Below are 20,574 nucleotides of genomic sequence, written 5' to 3'. Positions count from 1 at the left end.
TGGTATATCTTGCCATTTTATATATATAAATAAATCTATAAATCTATAAAATGGAAAACGAATGGAAAAAAAAATCTTTGGTTTTATTATTTGCAAAACAAATCATCACATCATACACACAATACAACAAATAAAATAAAAAATGTATGTATAATAATAAATCGATGAAACAATAAATGATTGCCAGTGAAAAAAAAAAAATTAAAAATCAATAATGAAATGATCGATGAGTAATATATATTTATATAGTGGTGGTAAGTGGTGGATAGAAAGAAAGCACTTTTCCATTTTTTTTTCAAATAACATGATTTTTGTTTTTTTGTTGTGAAAGACTAAAATCTTCAAGAACATCCGAATCATCATTATCATCATCATCATCATCATCAGTGACAATGACTAGATCAGATTCTTCTTCATTTTGTGGTAAACGATTAAAACCACCATATCGTTTATTATCTGAACGTGATGATGATTTACGTTTTTTTGTTGATGATTTTAATACATCACTTAAACGTATACGTTCACTATTTTTCAATGAAGAACGAAAAGTAAGTTTTCTTTTCAATAAATTTACCGTTGTTGATAATAATATTGAACAAAATCGTAATGTTGATGATGTATGATGGACATTTAAGATCATGATGAATATAAACAATGCTAACAGAACAAAATACAAAACATTATTGGACCATACTTTTTCACGAAATTCTTTCGTTCGAATCTGTAATAATTCGAATGAAAAATTTAGATTTGAAATTGTAATATTTTTTTGTTGGTCATTTTTTTCAATTATTTTTGATTTGATCGGCAAATTCATCATATTCATGTCTAATGATGCGTTTTTTATTGAACTTGTTTCTTGTTGTTGCAGTGTTTTCAATCGGCCACTATCGACAACGACATGTTGCTGTTGTTTCATTGATTCTATAGGTCGAACTATTCAAGATAAAATTCACAAATTAATTATAATTAGCATAGAAAATGGTATATTTACAATTGGTAAATTTCCAAATATTATTTGGCCTAATTTCGACGACAAACACTTCATCACCAGTTGGTGACACGGCAATATCATGTGGTTCATTGAATGTCTGTTGAAATTGGAGAAAAAAAAACAAAATAAATTTCAAATTGCACAAATTTTGCGAAACAATCATCACATACTCCAGTTAATTTTGGTGCAAATGTAGCCAATGGTTGTTGTGTATGAAAATCGAATGCAAATGCCATAACATCAGGTGATCGAGATTTGACATCGGTCATTTGTGGCCATAATGAAGGTCCATTCACTGCATACAATATATCATCATGTTTCGAATAAGCAATCGAAAATAATCGTCCATTAAATTGTGGTAAATGTATTTGAAAACGAAATTGTCCATATGGGGCAAGAAAACATTCGATGCGTCCATTTTCACGATCGGCTATACAGGCAAGTTTCTCCCCACCATCAACATCATTATTATCAATCAATAAGATTTTATGCGGAACATTCAATGAATTTGGTGATGGACGAAATGGAAGATCATTGATAATTGGTTTATGTCCCCAATGATTAAGATAACGACCATCTGAACTGAAACGAATCACACGACTATTACAATATCCATCGGCAACATAGAATTCACCATTACTATAATCAATGGCTACTGATGTTGGTTTACAAAAATGTTTATCATCATCGCCCGGTTTAAAACGTTCACCAAGCACAAGTATAGCTTTTCGATAATTTTTAACATCAGATTTATCTAATGAATATCGAAATACTTGATGCATAGCTACATCGGTTAACCAAATGGAATGATTTTGTCGATCAACAGTTAAACCATGTGGCATGAAGAAAAGATTTTCACCCCAACTATCAATAATTTTCTGCGATTTTGTATTAATAGTTATGATTGTCGGCTTTGCAATAGGTCCATTCTGTATACGACGATAATTATTTTCCAAATCGAATGATAATTCATTCCATACATGTTTTCCACGATGAAAAATGATTATATTTCCCATTGAATCAAAATCAACGGCCGTAATCTGACCGAAATGAAAATTTTTTGAAGGCCAATTAAGATCTTGAAAAAATTCAATTTTTTTTCCTTCAGTCACATCAAAACGTGAATCAATGTTGTTTGACTGTTGATGATGAGGATGATTATGAGCCGAATGTTGGTCTAATGCAGATTGTTCCATAGTTATATTACGTGGTAATGGTTGATCATTTCCTTCAGGAAGATTTCGATAAAATTCTGATTCAAATTCAACATCTTCACATGATTCCATATCTAAACGTCTTTCTTTTCTTTCATCTACTGAATAGAAAAATGATCGTGACATTGAATCATCACCATTGTTGATCATTCGATTTGTATTTTCTGAATAATACATCAGATATAGATTACACATTTCATCACCAACAGTTGAACCCATTAGGGTCAATGTATTTCGTGTAGTAGAATTATAAGTACAACGTGCTGCAATAATATCCTGGCTATCGATTTCCATTGCATTATCCATTGGATAGAATGCTTGTGGCCATTGTGGATTACCTTTAGCGATTAGATCCCATTTTTTTCGATTATGTGAATAACGATAACCGGATACAACAGTGCCTAAAGCATGAGCATGTACACGATAAGCAAATACAGTGATTGGATCACGATTAAGACGACAATTAATGTCTACATGATTTTGTGATTTATGCGGTGGTATTATCCCGTTTAGTGATGCTAGCAAAAATATTCCAGCAACATATGGTTGTGGTTGAATTGTATATAATAGACGAACACCACTAGAATCATGTTCATTTAATGGATGAGCATAATGTGCTTGAAGTATAAGAAAATTTATATCGGACGATAAACCGCCACCAACACGAAAACCAACATCTTGTGGCAGCTGTAAGGATGGTGCATTACGTCCCCAAGCATAAATGACACGCATTCCTGGACAAAGTTGTGCATGTGAACAATGCCTATCAATCGAAGAATTGAAAAAATTCAAAAAATTTAATTTATCATTTACAAAAGAAGAATATTCTTACCAATTATTTGGATATAATTGTGTACGATGTAAATTTTTACAACCAAATATGATAATATGATGAATTCGATTTGAATCGGCATTTGGATCGAATTTTTTAATATAAATTTCTTCACTACTTATATTGACAGCAGTACACAAATATTCATCATCATTTTTCGGTAATACTTGTGGCATTTTTAATTCCAATGTATAAAAATCGGCCATTGATGATAATGATTTTTTTGGTACAATTTTCATTTTAACCATTGTAGTTGATGAAAGAAAAAATGTAATGAAAAACAATACAAATAATTCGAATGTATGATTCATTGTCATCATTTTTTTTTTGAATTCTTAAAATAAACGGATTAAGTTGAATTTTTTTAAAAAAAAAACTATTTGTGATCCATATGGAATTTTAAAAAGAAAATTGTTTCCACTGATGTGATGATAAAGTCATCTATAGATGAACATAGATGAACACACAATGGCAATGTTGATGGCAATCAAATCATGGCGACAATTTCCGATTTTTTTTTAGGATTTTTGATTGAAATAGAATTTTTGGTTGACAATTCGTGACAAACAGAGTGTGAAACGCGAATCAAATGCCAAATGAAATAACAAAAATCACAAATGTTTTTTGTAATGTTGGCAAAATTGCATAATGCATTCTATTGCCACTACTACTACCTAATATCAGTGCTACTATACAAACTTGTGTGCTAGCAACAAGATTTTTATTTAGGATGATCACGTGATCATGTTCTCATGTATATACATTGTTTATGGATGGAAGCAACATTTTTTTTTTACTTTTTGATAAAAAAAAATAAACTGACGTATCGTTGAAATCATCATCATATGGTGATGTTTGATTGAGAAATTTTTTCCTTAAAAAAAATTTTTTTTTTCGGTACATACTGTTTCCTTGTTGTTGTTCTGAGATCGATCGATCGATCATCAAATTCAAATTGTTCGATATATGCCTTTAAACATCGAACAATTTGAAATTAATTTTTTTTTTATAAAAGTGTTTCCAAGTGTTTCAATTTTCTTCTGAAATAAAGCACACTTTTATTGCCAAAATGGGAAAGACCATCTATATGTCGATCATATATTTCATGATTTGTGCCATTTGTTTGTTATTGATAAAATCTGTACATGGAACTCATACTGAATATGAAGATCTTGGTTTTTATCCACAAAAAGAACATTCACTTATGAGACCATATCAAGGTACCGGTATGACAATACCTAATTGGGATATAATTGGTCATACAATAGTGTCCAGTAATTTTATTCGTATTACACCGGATCAACAATCAAGACATGGTGGTTTATGGAATAAAGTCGTATGTTTTAATCGATTTTAATTACTATTCGAAATTCTAATTTAAATTCTAATGGATTTTTTTTTCAGCCAATCACATTTCCATATTGGGAAGTACATCTGGAATTTAAAATTACCGGCCATGGTAAAGATTTGTTTGGTGATGGTATGGCATTTTGGTATGTCAAACATCCAATGCAGCCAGGTAAATTTTTATTTTCTCTGAATTCATGATTTTGATGTGCTCATCTTTCATTATTATTTGTAACAGGCAATGTATTTGGTAGTGCTGATTTTTTCTGGGGTTTAGGCATATTTTTGGATACTTATGCCAATCAAAATGGTGCACACGCTCATACACATCCATACATTTCGGCTATGGTTAATAATGCTACAATGGCCTATGATCATGATCGTGATGGAACACACACTGAATTGGCTGGATGTGAAGCTAAACTTCGTACAGCTGAACATGATACATACATTGCCATTAGATATTATAATGATACATTGACTGTAATGACCGATGTTGATGGTAGTGGTGAATGGACCGATTGTTTCATTTCGAATGGTGTTTATCTTCCAACTGGTCTTTATCTAGGCATAACGGCTGCAACCGGTGATCTTAGTGATAATCATGATATCATTTCCATAAAAACTTATCGTCTAGAAACACCTATTCATCTGATGGATAAATTAGATCAACGAGCTATGATCATTCCACACGCCTTAGGTTCGGCACATCCACGTGATCATATTGATGATGATCATTCAGCATCCGGACGGATGAGTTGGCTACGGTTTTTCTTTTATCTATTTTTAACCATCATTGTTCTTGTTATTGCCGGTGTTATTGGATTGTTAATCTACCAAAAACGACAAGAAGTTTCGAGAAAACGTTTTTACTGAACACAAAAATTCATTTTATGAGACATTTTATTTTCTTTGTAATTATGATGATGATATACAACAAAAATCATTTATACAGGAGATTATTACTGTAAATATAAATAATTTTTTTCCAAAAAAAAAAATTGTGATTTGAATTGAAATTTGAGAATCTTGTAACGCCCTTTGTGAAAGGATTCATTGTGAAGACGACGTTTCACAAGTTTTTTTTTCAATTTAATAAATTTTTTTTCCAAAATCAAGTCAATTAAAAATATGTCCATTGAAACATGGAACAAACAAACGATGTTGATCATCATCAACAACAATCATTGAATATTGTACAACAACAACGAAAACAAGGTGCAGCCAATTTTTTTGATTATGAAGATGAAGAAGAAAATTCAATATTTTTATCGACGAAAACAACTGAAGATTTTTCATCATCATCATTACAGAAAAATGTGAATAAATCAATTACTTCATCAAGTGTTGAAAATGACTGTTCACAAAATGATGGTAAATTCATCATAGAATTCATTGATGATGACATTGATCAACGAATAGCCAAATTAATCGAATCGAATTTAGTTTCGACAACATCAACAACAACAACGACGACGACCACGAAATCATTAATGAACATGACGAAATTATCTACACGACAAGCTGTAGATAGAATTTTAGCCGGTGATCTTGATCATGTCAATCTATCTTTGTTTCGAGGACGAGAACAAAAACTTGAATTATTAGATTATGCAATACTTAATGGAGATAAATATACGATAACATTGGTGATACAGTTTCTGGAACAAACGTTGAAACCATCCATAATACTTTATGAATTGATACGTCGTCCAATTGCTGCTGATCATTATCTAATCTATTTACGTTCAACCGAACGATTAGATGAACAGATGAACATGTTGAATATGATGGGTCGATATGAAGATGCTGCATTTGCAACTTATTCACGTGTGGCTACAAAATCAACAAATACTGATGCTCAACAACAACAAATTCGTGCATTAGAACGTGCCTTATTAAATTTTACTACCGGTGGTATTGAGCTAACTCAATATCATTCATTGATAAAAGAACATATCACATTATTGGAACATCAATTACCAATCGAATCGGATGATCGACGCCGTTGTGATGAGGTGTTACGAATAGTGCAACAACCACAACAACAATCGAATCATGTCGAATCGAACGTTGAAGACAATCAATTATTTGTGATACATCAGCCACGGCCTTGTTTAATTGGACTTTCATTGATGGAAACACTTCATTATTGTCATCTTTATCATCATCATTTACCTGATAATAATTTTGCATCACCGTTCCATTTGAAAAAAACATTTCAGATTAGTGATCGACAATTTTTATGGATCGCATTACAATCATTGGCCAAAACAATGCGTTGGCAAGAGATTGATAATCTTTTTGAATATAAGGTATTTATGTTGATCGATGTAATCTAAAATCTCTAATCGAATTTGATTCCAATTCAGTCATGGCTTGGTAGTCGTAAAATTCGTCGCAATATCATACCAATTATGATATTGTTCAAGTATTGTATAAGAATTCAGCACCACAAGAAATGTTGGAAAAATATCTTGATCTTGTCGATGATATTGAAAATCGTTTACAATTGGCTAAAGAATTTCATATGAATAAATATGCTGCCGATGTAAGTATATAATTGTGATTTTTTTTTTCGTTGATTGAAAAATTTGTTTCTTTTCCTTTGTTAGATTTTAATAAAACTACGTGATCGTAAACGGCTAACTGAATTACGATCATTGATAAGCACAAAATTCGAAATGGATCATGTTCAACGTTATATTGATAATGCTTTAATTGCATCGACAATTAAATGGCGTAATTGATTACATGAATGAACATCATGCCTGTGTGTGTGTGTGTATTGAACATGTGATTGTCATGTTTTTTTTTCTGTTGTTCGATTATTTTTGTAATTATTATTTATATAAAGTAAACGAAAAAAAAATGTTATTCCGCCAATGTTATCGATTTGTTGTGAATAATCGTAATAATAATAATAACAATAAAATATTGAAATTATCTAGTCGATTTGTAAATGTTATTGCACCTGATCTTGACAATGAACGTCTATTACGAAGAACTGAAACAAGAGAAAATTTTGATCAATTATATCCACTTTTAAAACTGCCATTTAAACTTTGTCATCAACCCGAATATAGTCGTGAATTTATTCACGAACGTTTAATACAATATCCACAAGGATTTGATCCAATCGATTTGGATCAATATGCTGAATTGTGGCTACGTGAACAAGATGTTGATCAAAGAGAAACACTGCGGAAAAATATCGAAATGATATTGTTGTATTATAATGATGTTTTACGATATTCATTGTTTGCACCTTCATCGATTCCATTCGAAGGTGAGTGATATATGTTATTATATTGTTTTATTTAATTGAAAATTTGATCACACATTAGATATGGAAAGAATGTTATCACGTTATGATGGCCATAGTTCAAGATTACGTTATGTAAATTTTATTTTTATTCGTGAATTTGATACATGGCGTCGTGATAAAGAAGCGGAGAAAAAATCCCAATTAAAACAATTGGCCGAACAGGAAGATTATTTCGAAGATGTTGGCTGTTTTGATATGAAAACAAATCAATTACAATATGGTTATTGGCGTAACAGTTTGTTTACCAGATATTTTCAATACGCTCGTCATCGTCAAACGCTTGGCCCATTGCGAAGAGCACAACTATATGGACAACCATTAATAATCGATTGTGGACTTGAACAATTAATGGCCCATTATGAAATATTATCATGTGTACGACAAATATCAAAAATTTATCACCTAAATCGTTATAGTAAGGATCCATTTCGATTAATGTTCACAGAAATGGATCCAAATCAAAATCGTACATATGAATCATTATGTAAAAATATGAAAGATTTTATTGATAGACCAGAATTTCATTTGAATATACATCGTGAATCATATCAACAATTATTGCCAAACGAACGATTCATTTATCTAAGTCCAGATGCACACAAATTGATGGATGAATATGATCCACATGCTGTATATATAATCGGTGCATTAGTATCAAAAACAAAGAAATCAACATTAACCTGGGACAAAGCACGTGAACAAGAAATAGAATGTTTACGGCTTCCTATACATCAATATGTTCGATTGAAACCAATGGTCAAACGTATTCTCAGTTTTCGTGGTACATTCGAAATTCTATTACATCTTAAACATGGTGCTACATGGGAACAAGCACTTCGTCGATCAATTCAACCACATAAATTAATTGATGGTGGTGAATGATTAGAAAACAAAAATTCATGTTAAATAAGTATTGCAATAAACAATCAATACACAAGTGGAATTATTGTTTCTAATAATTTCATTGATCATTGTTGGCATAATTCCATATATATTTGTCAGGGATGTCTAGAAAATGGGTGGAAAAAAATGTAAAAAATTAGAAATGATACAATCATAAAATTCTGAAAATAAATTCATGATTGCTGACGTGTTAAATATTTTACGGACATTGATTTAGCGTACCAAACTACACTTGAAAACCATGAACAAAAAAAAAGTTTTCAAGTAATGAGAATACGCACATTCGATGTAATCAATAGAATTGAAAAAACATATACATACCATGTTTCCGAACTTGATTTTTTTTGATCTATAAATTCAAGAAAAATAAAAAAAATTGTACCATTAAAACAAAATTATTTGATAAACATTGATGATCATCTACCAAATCAGTACGATTAAGGCCGGTTTTTTTTTGTTAATTTACCGTGTTTTGCTTGACCTGTATTTGATTTTATCAATTATCAAATGCAGGTTCAAAGAACACGAAAAGTGAATTTTAAAAGATTCAGTGATACAAAACTTACAATTTTTTTTTATTCGAAATCAAAATTTTAGATTTTTTACGTTTCACGATGAATGCATGCTTGTTTTTTTTTTACATAGAAGTGATGGACGAATCAAAATATTATTATTGAGTTTTATTGAACACGTGATCTAATGATTTCGAATTTAGTTTTTTTTTCTGTAGCGATCGAAAAAAATATAATCAAAAAATATGGATGATAAATTTGATGGATTTAAATTTGAATCTTCAACCATATCATTAGAGGATATTCGTCAACAAGTTATTCGAAAAACAAAATCAAATGTCAATCAAAATCCACGTAATTCATTCCTTGATTTAGTCGATAGTGTTTCAAATATATCATCACAATTTCGTAAACAAACTGATGATGATTGCCAGGTTGGACTGCCTAAATGGACAAATGAAAATCGTAAATCATTGGCGATGGCCATCAATGAAACAGTGGAAAATCTGGTCAGACTGTCCAATGATTGTCATATTGATTTAGCTAATGCAGTCGTTATGAAAATGGAACAAAATGATCGTAAATATCCAGTAAAGAAAGTATATGGATTGGCAAAAAAATATGATGAAATTTGATTTTTGTATTGAATAAAAAAAAAAATTTTTTTTGTTTGTCAATTTGAATAAAATTTTTTTTTCGTTTTGAATTTCAATAATTCTGTACGGTTATTTATGAATGGGACAATCTTTTTTGAGCGGAAAAAAGAATCCATTTTTTTTGTCTGCTTTGTTTTTTATTTTCTATCATTCGGTTTTTTTGTTTGTTTGTTCGTTATTGATTGTTTACTGATTTAAGCCCCCCCTTACCAAAAATAATGTTCATCAAAAAGGTAGATAAATAATTTTTCTGATTGTTTTGTTTATCATATGATTGTGAATGATGCAATTCGATTTTTCGATCCATATAGATTATTATTTCAGGATTTCGTTCCTATAAATATTGTCTAATCAATGATCTATCACCGGGTCTGAATATAATTGTGGGCACAAATGGTGCAGGAAAATCGAATATAATAATGGCATTAGAATTTGTATTGACAGACAATTATTATCGTCTGAATGAAGAACAAAGATTATTATTGATATGTCAAAATCGATCGATTAATGAATCTGCTAAAATAATTGAAGCATTTGTCGAAATACATTTCGATAATGAGGATAAATTTTTTCCCATCAATGAAAAATTGGTCATTATCAAACGACATATCACCCGTACAAATGATAATTTTTTTATCAATGGTAAATTGACTAAAAACAATGAATTGATAGCCTTTCTGGAAAGTGGTGGTTTTTCTCGTGATAATTCCTATTTCCTGGTGAAACAAGGTCTCGTTTCAGACGTTGCCACAAGCAATCCAAGTAAAATTCTCGATATATTACGTACAATGAGTGGTGCTAAGAAATTTGATCAATCAAAAATTCAAACAATGGAAATTCTCAAAGAAAATGATTATTTTATCAAACAGATTGAATTGAAAATTCAGCTAATGGAAGAAAAACTTTCCATGTTGAATATTGATCCTGAAATCATTCAACGATATGAACGACTTTCGAAAATCAAAAAATATCTAACAAGTCGAATAAAACAAAAAGGGCTAGAAGAATTACGGCAAACTCGGCAAGATCGTCAACAAGAATATGAACAAAATGTTGAGAATTTGGAACATAATCAGGAAAATCTATCAAATATTCAGGAACGATTGGAAGAGAAAAAACAAAAACGTGAAGAAATACGCCTAGAGATCGGTGATTTGAAAACCAAATTTGATTCATCAAAACTTTTAATGGACACATTGCACAATGAATTGAGTGATCTATGCCAACAACGACAATCATTGGAACAGGTTGCTGTTACCGATACTGATTTAGAACAAATAGATTCATTGAAAAATGAATTGCTGCAAGATGATGAAAAATTGAATGATAAAATTCATGAATTGCAAAACTTGTCCAATATGGAAAAACAATTGAATGATAAATTGAAATCATTGGAAAGTAAACGTATGAATTATTTGAATTGGATCCGATTGATGCAATCGTCAGTTGTTTCAAATGAACGAAATTCATTGATTTTTCAACGATTTTTGAAACCTTTGGATGAACAAATCCAACAACTACAACAATGCATTGCTAATCTACGAAATGAAACATTGGCTAATTTGAAATCGGAAAAATTGATGCTTGAAAAATCATTGAAGAAAATTTCACAAGAAAAAACGTCACGATTACAGCGTTTAGAACCGTTGAAACAAGAGTTGGCTGATTTGATCATCGCGAAAAAATCGAATAAAATCAAGTTATGGTTTGTATCTGATGATTTTTATTTTTATTTTTTTTTTCGTTGAAAAATTGATTTCATTTATTTATTCAATATAGCGAAATTATGAGCCAATTGACAAAGCTACAAAAAGAATCAATTTCAATCACTAACGATGTTAAAGAAATGGAAAATCGACTTGATCATTGTAGTATGGCAATAACAACAAAACGTAACATTCAACAAGTATTGGAATCATTTCAATCAAAATTGAATTCAAATGAAGATGTTGATGAAGAAGAACGAAAACGTGCTGAACGCGTAATTGATGGCTATCATGGCCAAGTGATAGATTTTATTGATTTAATCAAACCGGTCAATTATGCTATGGAAGCATTATTGAAGAATAATCTGTTTCAACATGTTGTTTCGAATGAAAATGTTTCCATTGAAATATTGAATGAAATTTCACGATTAAATTTGATTGGATCATTTCATTTTCTAGCGATTAATCGCTTACCACCATCAACATCAACAAATGAATCATCGATTGAACAAAGTGTAAATAAATTATGTGAACCACTTTTCAATTGTATCCGTAACAAAGATCCCGGCAATGTTGAAATGGGAAATGTTCTTCGTCATATTTTCGCTTGCTTATACATTGGTCGATCATTTCATGATTGTTGGACATTGTTTCAAAAGAGCCGGCATTGTGACTTTGCCACACTCAATGGTGAAATGATTGATCGTCATGGTGTTATTAGGAAAATTGATCGAAATAAGTTGACCAAATTTGAAATGTATCAAAAATTGTCTGACAGTCAAAAACGTTTGAAAGAAATTCGTGAACAAATCCAACAATTAGAATCTGATCGTGATCGAATCATGGATGAAAATCTTGAAATTCATCGTCAAGAAACATTGAAAAAACAAGAATTGGCTTCATTACAAGATGGGTTTGAAAGGCAAAACGATGATATTGAATCGGAATCTGTTTTGGCGAAAAAACTCGAACAGATTGATCAACAAATTGAAATGGAAAGAAAATGTCTGTGTTCAAATGAAACACGAATGTCTTGTTTGATTGAAGAGAAAAATTTTTGGGAACATAAAATCCAATCAATACAATCGGATCCAAATGTTTTGCAGCCAGAAATTCAAGAACTTAATGAACAAATTGAAACTTTGGAATCTGAAATTCATCATACTGTACATAAACATAAAATAACGGAAGAATTGATTCAAGATTTAAAATTATCAACACAAAGATTGAAAACAAAAATAGAGCAAATAGAATATTATCAATCAAATTTACAAGCATCGGCAAAAAAATGCGAAAAATTTGACCAATTAGAACAACAATGGACTAAACAAATTGAATCGCTTCATAGAAAAATTGCTCAATTCAACGAGATACTTTCGAATAAAACACAAATGAAATTTGAACTTGACAATGAAATTGAACATTTGGAACAGGAATGGCAACAAGCAATGTATGAAGTGGAATTGTTACGAAAATCATTTCAGACTAAAGAAGATGGCTGTAAAAATATTGATTCACAGATTCAAGATATTATGGTCGATATAGAACAAGCAGGATTGTTTTCAAATGGTATGATTTTGTTTTCTCACTTTTGCATGCAAATAATTTGTTAATATTTTTTGTTCATTGTAGATTTTTTACGAGATCTTGATAGTCAATATCGTAATTTAAACACTACAAGCCAAATGAATAAAGCAGTAAGAAATTTGAATCGTCAATTAAATGATTTGATTCCAGGTGGAAAAATCAACCATAGTCTATTGGGAGAATATCATGAACATCGTCAAACGATTGATAATTTGAAAAGCGAAAAAGAAAATCAAATTCGTAGTGCAGAAAAAATCCATCATCTAATGCGAATGGTTGAAGGCCAAAAGAATGAAATCATCATGCGTACCTATAAACAGGTTAATTTTTATTTTCAAGAAATTTTCAAACGATTTGTACCAAATGGTGCAGCTTTTTTACAATTCATCACTCGTCATCATACTGATCAAAATATGTCATCAACAACAATCGAAACTTCATCAACCTCAAATAATTCAACTGAGATTACTATGAGAAGTGAAACATTGACGGAACCATCATCATTGTCATCATCATTCAATTCAAGTTCTTTGGGATCATCAGCAGGTAATTTATACTCCTTATTTCATTCTTTTTTTTACATTTATTTCTTTGAACAAGATCAATCCTCAATCATCGACAGTGTTGATTCATTCGCTGGCATCGAAATTTTGGTATCGTTTGAGGAAAAGAACGAACCAAAACAGGATTTAATGTCGCTTTCAAGTGGTCAAAAAACGCTAGTTTCCATGGCTTTTGTTCTTGCATTACAACAAGTTGATCCAACACCATTCTACATATTTGATGAATTGGATCAAAATCTTGATCCACAAAGTACTGAACTTATTGCAAACATGATTCAAACACAGGTTTCACCACAACCACAACAACGACATAAACAATTCATTGTGACTACATTTAAAACAAAATTGGTTGAACATTCTGATCGATGTTTCGGTGTCAAATATGTTAATGGGGTAATTATTATATTGGATTGTATAATTGACAAATTGTATAATCATTTTATCTTTTTGCATATTTTTTTAAAAAATAGCTTAGTCAAGTACAACGTATTAGCAAAGAATCGGCTTTGAAATTTTTATCACCGATAACTGAACAACTGAATAACAATTGAATTAAAATCAATTATTATATCCAACATATCAACATTCTTTCGACAATTGAATAAATTAATTTTATTTTCAATAATCAATTTACTGATGAAATAGATGTTTTTTTCTTAATTTGTTCCATTCGTAAAGATTTATACTGTTTATGAATCCTTATGACAAATTCGACCATTATACGATCTTTACGTTTATGATCTTCTTCAACATCAGGATCATCGAATGGTGATGAATTACCACGCATCACATATGCTATATTAAAAACATATTGTGGCCATCGGTATTTAGCCTGTTGAAATGTATGTTTATAATGATTCCATTGGCAAGCGCCAACACGTTGACAAATTTCCCATTCATCCCATGGTACCAATGTAAAACGATCACGATTAATACGACGACGAAAATGATTGACATCTTCATGGATACGAAATCTTATCGATACAATTTTCCTATACAATTGATCATAAAGTGTTAATAATGTTGGATCTTCCCATTGACCAATAGTGATGACATTGTTCCAATCTAAATCTCTTTGCCAATAATGTTCATTTGGTTTGAAATGTAATTTTGTTTCCAATAAATATTTCGATCTTTCATCACGTATCGATGATATTGGTATTAGTAGATTCAAACTATTTGCTGTTGATTGTAATCGAATCTGATATAGTATAATGTTTGCTGCCGACATTGAATCCGGATCATTAATCATCATCTGACAATTCCATTTATTTTTCGATTGATCATCATTATTATCATAATCATCACAAACATCGATAATTGATTCAATTAGATTCGATTCCGATATGGATGTATTATTTCTTGGCATTTCTTTTTTCTTTCTTTTCTTTTTCACAAAGTAGATTAATTATGTATTTTTGTCGATTTAAATTGAATTCGATCAACAACAACAACAACAACAAAAAATTTTTCATTATTTGATTATAGAAATTTGAATTTCCAATGGATACAAAAAACCGAAAATTTTTTTTCATGAAAATTTTCATAATGATTAATTATTGTTATTTGGTCCTCGCTCTCTCGGTTTTCAAAAACAAAATTATGTTGACGAAAATTATCATCATCATCATCACCATTGTAATTAATTTTCAACTAATCCATGGTATTGTCATCGATAAACAAATAACGACTAGCAATGTTGTTGATGATGATGATGAAAATCGATTTACATTAATACCAAAAATGATTGATGGTAATCAATATATGGATTTAGAAAATGTTCAAAACCAATCAGCATTGCGGCATCAGGTGAATTCAAAAATTCAGCATAATAATGATGTTGATGATATTGTTATAAATAAGAATGGAACAAAAATTGAAAATGATGACCATTTTCTTAATTATAACCAATATATGGGCTGGATTTCAATGATTTATATGGCAATCATTTCGATTGTTTATCTTATTTCAAGTAAGTGTTCGTTTTTTTTTGGTGAAAAATGTTTGTTTCAAATGAATTTGTTTTTGTTTTTTTTTCCATTCAAAAGGAATCGATCTTATTACGGAGATTTGTTGTGGAAATTTCGATCAATGTCGACCGGCAAATTTTATTATGGATGATGATAGTTTAGATACTGAACAACAACAACAACAACAACAAGAGCAGCAGCAGCAAATGGAAACATTAACACATGGATCAAGTATTCAAAATGCTCCACATCGTCATCGTAATCGAGCTAATCATCAATCGTCAAATGATGAATCAATAGGGATAGCATCAACAACAACAACGTTAACAACAAATGATGATGCAAGAACATTACCGAATCATCGTAATATAATGGAAAAAGCAAAAATGACTGTTCCAAGTATAACAAATATCATACAAAAATTTGCAACAAATTTTAAAACATCTGAATGAAAAATAATGAGTAGATCGATCGATAGAAATCAATGTAGCTGCCTACTGATTAATCATTTTATCATAACGGGAAAAAAAGTAAAATAAAATTCATTCATCTAAGAATAAGAAGAATAAATGAAAACGAAACTCTCACACCACCCGACGAATCGAAAGTTTAATTTACTTAATATTTGCTCCACATCTGTGCGCGATTTAGTAACTTTTTTTTTGTTCTTGTTTGTTTCAGAATTTTAAATTTTTTTTTCCTTCCTTCTGCTACCTTCGCTGTTTATGTGTGTGTGTATGAGTGTGTATGAGGTAAGTGTGTAAGCATTCTTTTTTTTCATCTGAAACTAATTTAAAATTTATTAAAAAAAAATGATTTTTTCTTCGCTTCAATTCTATAGAACCATATCAATCGAGTGATCATGATGATGATGATGATGATCATCATCATCATCATTGTCTTTGACGCACCGGCATGATGATGATAATGATGAAAGTTTTCGTAAATGATCTTGACGAAAAAAAAATCAACACATTATTATCAAATATATGTAAAATTGAGATCATAATCATCATGATGATATGATGAAAAATTTATTTTTCAATTTAATTGAGTGGCAAATATACACGAATATACCAACCAATATCAATGTGTTGTTGATCATACCTTTCCACACACACACACACATACACCTTTTGCATTTATGGCAAAGATAAACACATCATTAGTTGATGATTTCCATTATCATCATCATGATCATCATTATAATAATCATCAACAAATCTAAATGGTATTCTCATTATCACAACAACAACACTGCTGCTGCTGTTGGTGGTGGTGGAGATAATGTTGAATTCAATGAAAATTGAACAAGGAACACACGCACCACGCATACGGTCAACTTTTAATATAATTCTCAATCAAACTGTAAAAAGAAAAGAATTTTTTTTTTCTGCTTTATCGATAAATTTTCAATATAATGGAAAAGTGTGTGTGATGCCAATCGAGCGGAATGGAATGAATTTTTTTTTTTTTTTTTTTTGATAAGTGAATTTATCCAAAAAAGATTATTCTTTTTTTTCATTGAACATCTTTATTATTATTAGCTTCGATGGAGAATGACCGTTTTTTTTTGTTTGATCCCAAATTCATTGTATATAAACACAAATATTGGCCGAGAAAAAACAACAACAAAAAATAGGGACGACATTTTCATTGAAAATTGAAATTCGTTTTAGTTTCTACGAAAATTCCATCGAACTAATTGTCCGTGAAAGAGAAAAAAAGAAAGAAAGAAGGAAAGAGAATCATAAACTCAGCCATTGGTGGTGGTTGGTCACACACTGTAGAATAGATTTTCAAGTAAATTATTTTCACAATAATCGATCGATTTTTTATTTTATTTTCTCTCTTCAAGATTCTCACCATCATCATCATCAAGCTTTATGGCCTGTAAAAATTAATAAGATTTTTTTGTTTCATTCATTCCTCATTTCCGGTAAGTTTCTGTTGTCTAAGTTAGTTAATTTTAATTGATGATGATAATGTTCTTTTTTGCACATTATTTAAATGTGAAACGGAAATCAATTGAAATGTAGTGTTTTTTTCAATTACAATTTAATGATGATGATGACAGGGTGACATGACCACAAAACATTGTGTATGTATTGGTTGACCTTTGACCATAATTCCTAACATTTTTTTCGTTTGATTCCAAGATACGCGAACGATCCATTTTTCTCAATTTTCAATAGGTTCGGCGGGAATTTTTTTTTTTTTTTTTTTTGCTATTGGTTCAATTCCTACCACTACGACCGACCACACTATTATCATTCAAGTGTACTACTACAGCTGAAAATATTTTACCGGCTAAACTAAATGCCGTTAGCAGTTATATACTGCTGAATATTGCAATTTCATTACAATGAAATGCTACTTCCTTTTTTTTCCGAAAATAAATCGATTCTGTTCCTATTCCAGAATCAGTAGAAAAACAAAAGAATTGGGTGGTGGCAGTTGGCATTGGTGTAGGTGTTGGTGTGATGGTAGCAGCAGCAGCAGGGTATGATTCATTTGTTCCATAATAGACCGATGATGATCAAACAAACACTGAAATCGGGTTTCATTACTGTTATTTCGAAAAATTCATTTTAGTCGCGCAAACATTTTATTTATTCTCGATTTTTTAGTTTGGCGCCCGATTCTGTGTTTATATTTGTTCTTTATCGACAAAATCTACGGTTATTATTATTATTTTTTTGTTGTTGTTTGTAGCGTGTCTCGGTCCCGATGTTCATCAAGAGAAAAAATCCAAAAAAAAACATCAGTTTAATATTGAACTCTAATATTAAAAAAAACTAATATTCAACACCATCACCTTCGACCTATGAAAAAAAAATTCTTTCATCATGTGAAACAGCTTGCCAATGAAAATAAAAAACTATGAAAAAGTTGAAATTTTGATTCATCCATTTCTTCAATGATTGGTGTTGGTGTGTTTTGTTTGTTGACAAAGTCAAATTTTGCTTGAATCAAATTTTTTTTTCTGTTCATCTATTTCCCAATGGATTAATCCTTTTGACCCTTTCGAGTCAACTATAAAACAGGCACGTTTTAATCATTGAAAATCGTGAATTGAAATTGATGATGATGTTTGTGTTTTTGTGCGTGTGCGTGTCTGTGGTTAGCTAATTTGTTCGAATTTTTTTTTCAAGTGTCTCTCTGTGTATTTTTGTCTGTGTATGGTTTGTTTATGATTTTAACAACAACAACAACAGCAGCAGCAGCAGCAACAACAACAACAACAATCAATCAATCAATCAATCAATTATATTTAAACGGAAATAGATTCAATCCGTTCCGCCCAAATTTCATTTATTATTATTGTTTTTTTTTATTATTGTTATATTTGTGTGTGTTCTATAATTCGATGTATCGTCAATCTACAATCGATATTTTTTTTCAAACATATCAAATCTAGTGTTTTGTTTTGTTTTATATTATACATATATAAAATTTGACCAATTACATAAATCAAGATCGATAACCATCAATATATTGCCCATTTTTCCATTCAATATAACAATAGTTTTATTTTCTGTCTCTGTGTGTTCCAAAACAAAAGACTAAAGAATAAAAAAAACGATGATGATGATGAAAAATGATATTCACCGTTTGTTTTTTTAATCCTGGTATTTAATCCAATGAAAAAAAATGACAAACAGTCAATGAAAGTGTAAAAAAAATATATAACGCAATACTCGCATTCCCCATACCCATTGCCAAATATGTAAATCAAATTAAACGACAACGACAACGACAACCACCAACCACCAACACCAATACCAAAACAACCGTCAATAAAATATAATACGGGTATGTAATATAGTGGGAGTCAACAACATTATATAAAGATGATGATCAAAAAAAAAACTACCAAATCCAAATCGATTTGTGATATCATCATAGGCGTTACATTCCTTTTCCGTAAACTCTTTGTTGTTGTTGTTCAGGATTTTATTCCAACATTATCCATCCATTATATATTTATATATTAGATATAATCCACTAACTAAACTATAAATTGTTTGTGTGTGGTGTGTGTGTGTGGGTATGTGAATGTAATTTTAATTTGATTTTCGTTTTTTTTATTTTCCTTTCATAACATTATGATGATTGTCATTTTGTTCAATCATTTTGTATGGATTTTTTTTTCATTTTGGGTTGACTGTCTGTCTGTGTGTGTGTGTTTGGGGGGCTGTATTTTTATGTTCAAAAAAAAAAAAATATTCTACCGCCGTATGTTTCCAATAATAATGATTATAGCTTGAGATTTTTTTTGGGTTTTTTTTCATATGCTGCTGCTGTTGTGTACGTGTGGCTGGTGGTTTAACTTTACGTATTTTTATGATAATCAAGCTAGAGAGAGAGAGCGAGATTCTTAATGGATTTTGTGGCTCAAATTTTTTTCTTTCGTTTTTTTTCTGCTTGTTTTTTTTTTTTTTTTTTTGGTTAAAGCATGAGGTTATGGTTCATGTTCTATGTATATCAATGTTGATATTGGTGGTTTATAATTCCTTGTTCAACAATAACAATAATAGCTGGAATTATCATGAATATCACCAAGTTTGGGCCTATTTTTTTTCTTTCTCTCTTTGATCCATCATGATCTATGATCACTAACCAGACAAATAAAGGTTTCTTTATGTGTAAATACAATTGAAAATTTTTTTTTTCACATCATACTCTGTGTGTGTGTGTGTGTGAAGAATCTACAATTTGGAATTTCTATTTGAAATGTAACAAAAAAAAACATTCCATAATGATGATGATAGTAATAATATACCTATGATGATGATTATGATCACCATCATCATCATCAAATGATTAGTTTTACTAATCGAAAATTGTTTTTCGTTTTCTCTAACCAAAAAAAAAAACAAAAACAAATCTGCATATATTGCATTTATTTGCACTAAAATGAAGAAGAACCAGATTCAATATGAATGATAAATTTCTGGT

The 20,574-nt window shown here is 30.3% G+C and overlaps 7 protein-coding genes across 8 annotated transcripts in view; 5 read left to right on the top strand and 2 right to left on the bottom strand.

The window, feature by feature from the left end:
- Window positions 1-62: 62 nt before the first annotated feature.
- Window positions 63-3,671, bottom strand: LOC124492876 (peptidyl-glycine alpha-amidating monooxygenase B). The gene is made up of 4 exons (XM_047055885.2): window positions 3,041-3,671; window positions 1,165-2,971; window positions 995-1,091; window positions 63-936 (listed from the first exon to the last, which is right to left on the bottom strand). Exons 1-4 carry the CDS (start codon window positions 3,358-3,360, stop codon window positions 296-298), a joined length of 2,865 nt encoding a protein of 954 aa, XP_046911841.2. The 5' UTR covers window positions 3,361-3,671; the 3' UTR covers window positions 63-295.
- A 188-nt stretch (window positions 3,672-3,859) lies between these two features.
- Window positions 3,860-7,330, top strand: LOC124492888 (uncharacterized). Its single transcript, XM_075735189.1, is given in 8 exon segments — window positions 3,860-4,376; window positions 4,445-4,559; window positions 4,626-4,658; window positions 4,821-5,237; window positions 5,588-6,702; window positions 6,760-6,802; window positions 6,805-6,938; window positions 7,003-7,330. Coding segments are annotated over 8 exon segments (2,259 nt in total). The 5' UTR covers window positions 3,860-4,109; the 3' UTR covers window positions 7,138-7,330.
- On the top strand, window positions 7,139-8,813 carry LOC124492886 (tRNA methyltransferase 10 homolog C). Its single transcript, XM_047055899.2, has 2 exons — window positions 7,139-7,676; window positions 7,735-8,813. The coding sequence occupies exons 1-2, from the start codon at window positions 7,142-7,144 to the stop codon at window positions 8,595-8,597; spliced, it is 1,398 nt and encodes a 465-aa protein (XP_046911855.2). The 5' UTR covers window positions 7,139-7,141; the 3' UTR covers window positions 8,598-8,813.
- Window positions 8,814-9,283: 470 nt separating this feature from the next.
- On the top strand, window positions 9,284-14,269 carry LOC124492874 (structural maintenance of chromosomes protein 3). Of its 2 annotated transcripts, none has more exons than XM_075735187.1 (6): window positions 9,284-9,741; window positions 10,098-11,491; window positions 11,566-13,061; window positions 13,125-13,625; window positions 13,680-14,035; window positions 14,113-14,269. In XM_075735187.1, the coding sequence occupies exons 1-6, from the start codon at window positions 9,376-9,378 to the stop codon at window positions 14,191-14,193; spliced, it is 4,194 nt and encodes a 1,397-aa protein (XP_075591302.1). In that variant the 5' UTR covers window positions 9,284-9,375; the 3' UTR covers window positions 14,194-14,269. The 2 variants fall into 2 exon arrangements, with proteins under 2 accessions (XP_075591302.1, XP_046911839.2); XM_047055883.2 differs by lacking the exon at window positions 9,284-9,741 and adding an exon at window positions 9,887-10,019.
- Window positions 14,215-15,027, bottom strand: LOC124492891 (uncharacterized). The gene has a single exon (XM_047055904.2). The coding sequence runs from the start codon at window positions 15,009-15,011 to the stop codon at window positions 14,268-14,270; it is 744 nt and encodes a 247-aa protein (XP_046911860.2). The 5' UTR covers window positions 15,012-15,027; the 3' UTR covers window positions 14,215-14,267.
- Window positions 15,028-15,215: 188 nt separating this feature from the next.
- LOC124492894 (uncharacterized) lies at window positions 15,216-16,196 on the top strand. Its single transcript, XM_047055907.2, has 2 exons — window positions 15,216-15,614; window positions 15,691-16,196. Exons 1-2 carry the CDS (start codon window positions 15,245-15,247, stop codon window positions 16,062-16,064), a joined length of 744 nt encoding a protein of 247 aa, XP_046911863.2. The 5' UTR covers window positions 15,216-15,244; the 3' UTR covers window positions 16,065-16,196.
- Window positions 16,197-18,148: 1,952 nt separating this feature from the next.
- Window positions 18,149-20,574, top strand: part of LOC124492875 (uncharacterized) — a 37,901-nt gene continuing 35,475 nt past the window's right edge. The window contains exon 1 of the mRNA XM_075735185.1: window positions 18,149-19,428. The gene's annotated coding sequence lies outside the window, so the exon portion shown is untranslated. The remainder of the gene's footprint in view (window positions 19,429-20,574) is intronic.

The sequence above is a fragment of the Dermatophagoides farinae genome, chromosome 1 (assembly GCF_024713945.1).
Source record: "Dermatophagoides farinae isolate YC_2012a chromosome 1, ASM2471394v1, whole genome shotgun sequence".
Lineage (NCBI taxonomy): Eukaryota > Metazoa > Arthropoda > Arachnida > Sarcoptiformes > Pyroglyphidae > Dermatophagoides > Dermatophagoides farinae.
Note: the sequence above shows the minus strand (reverse complement) of the source record. Positions and strands in the feature narration are given on the sequence as shown.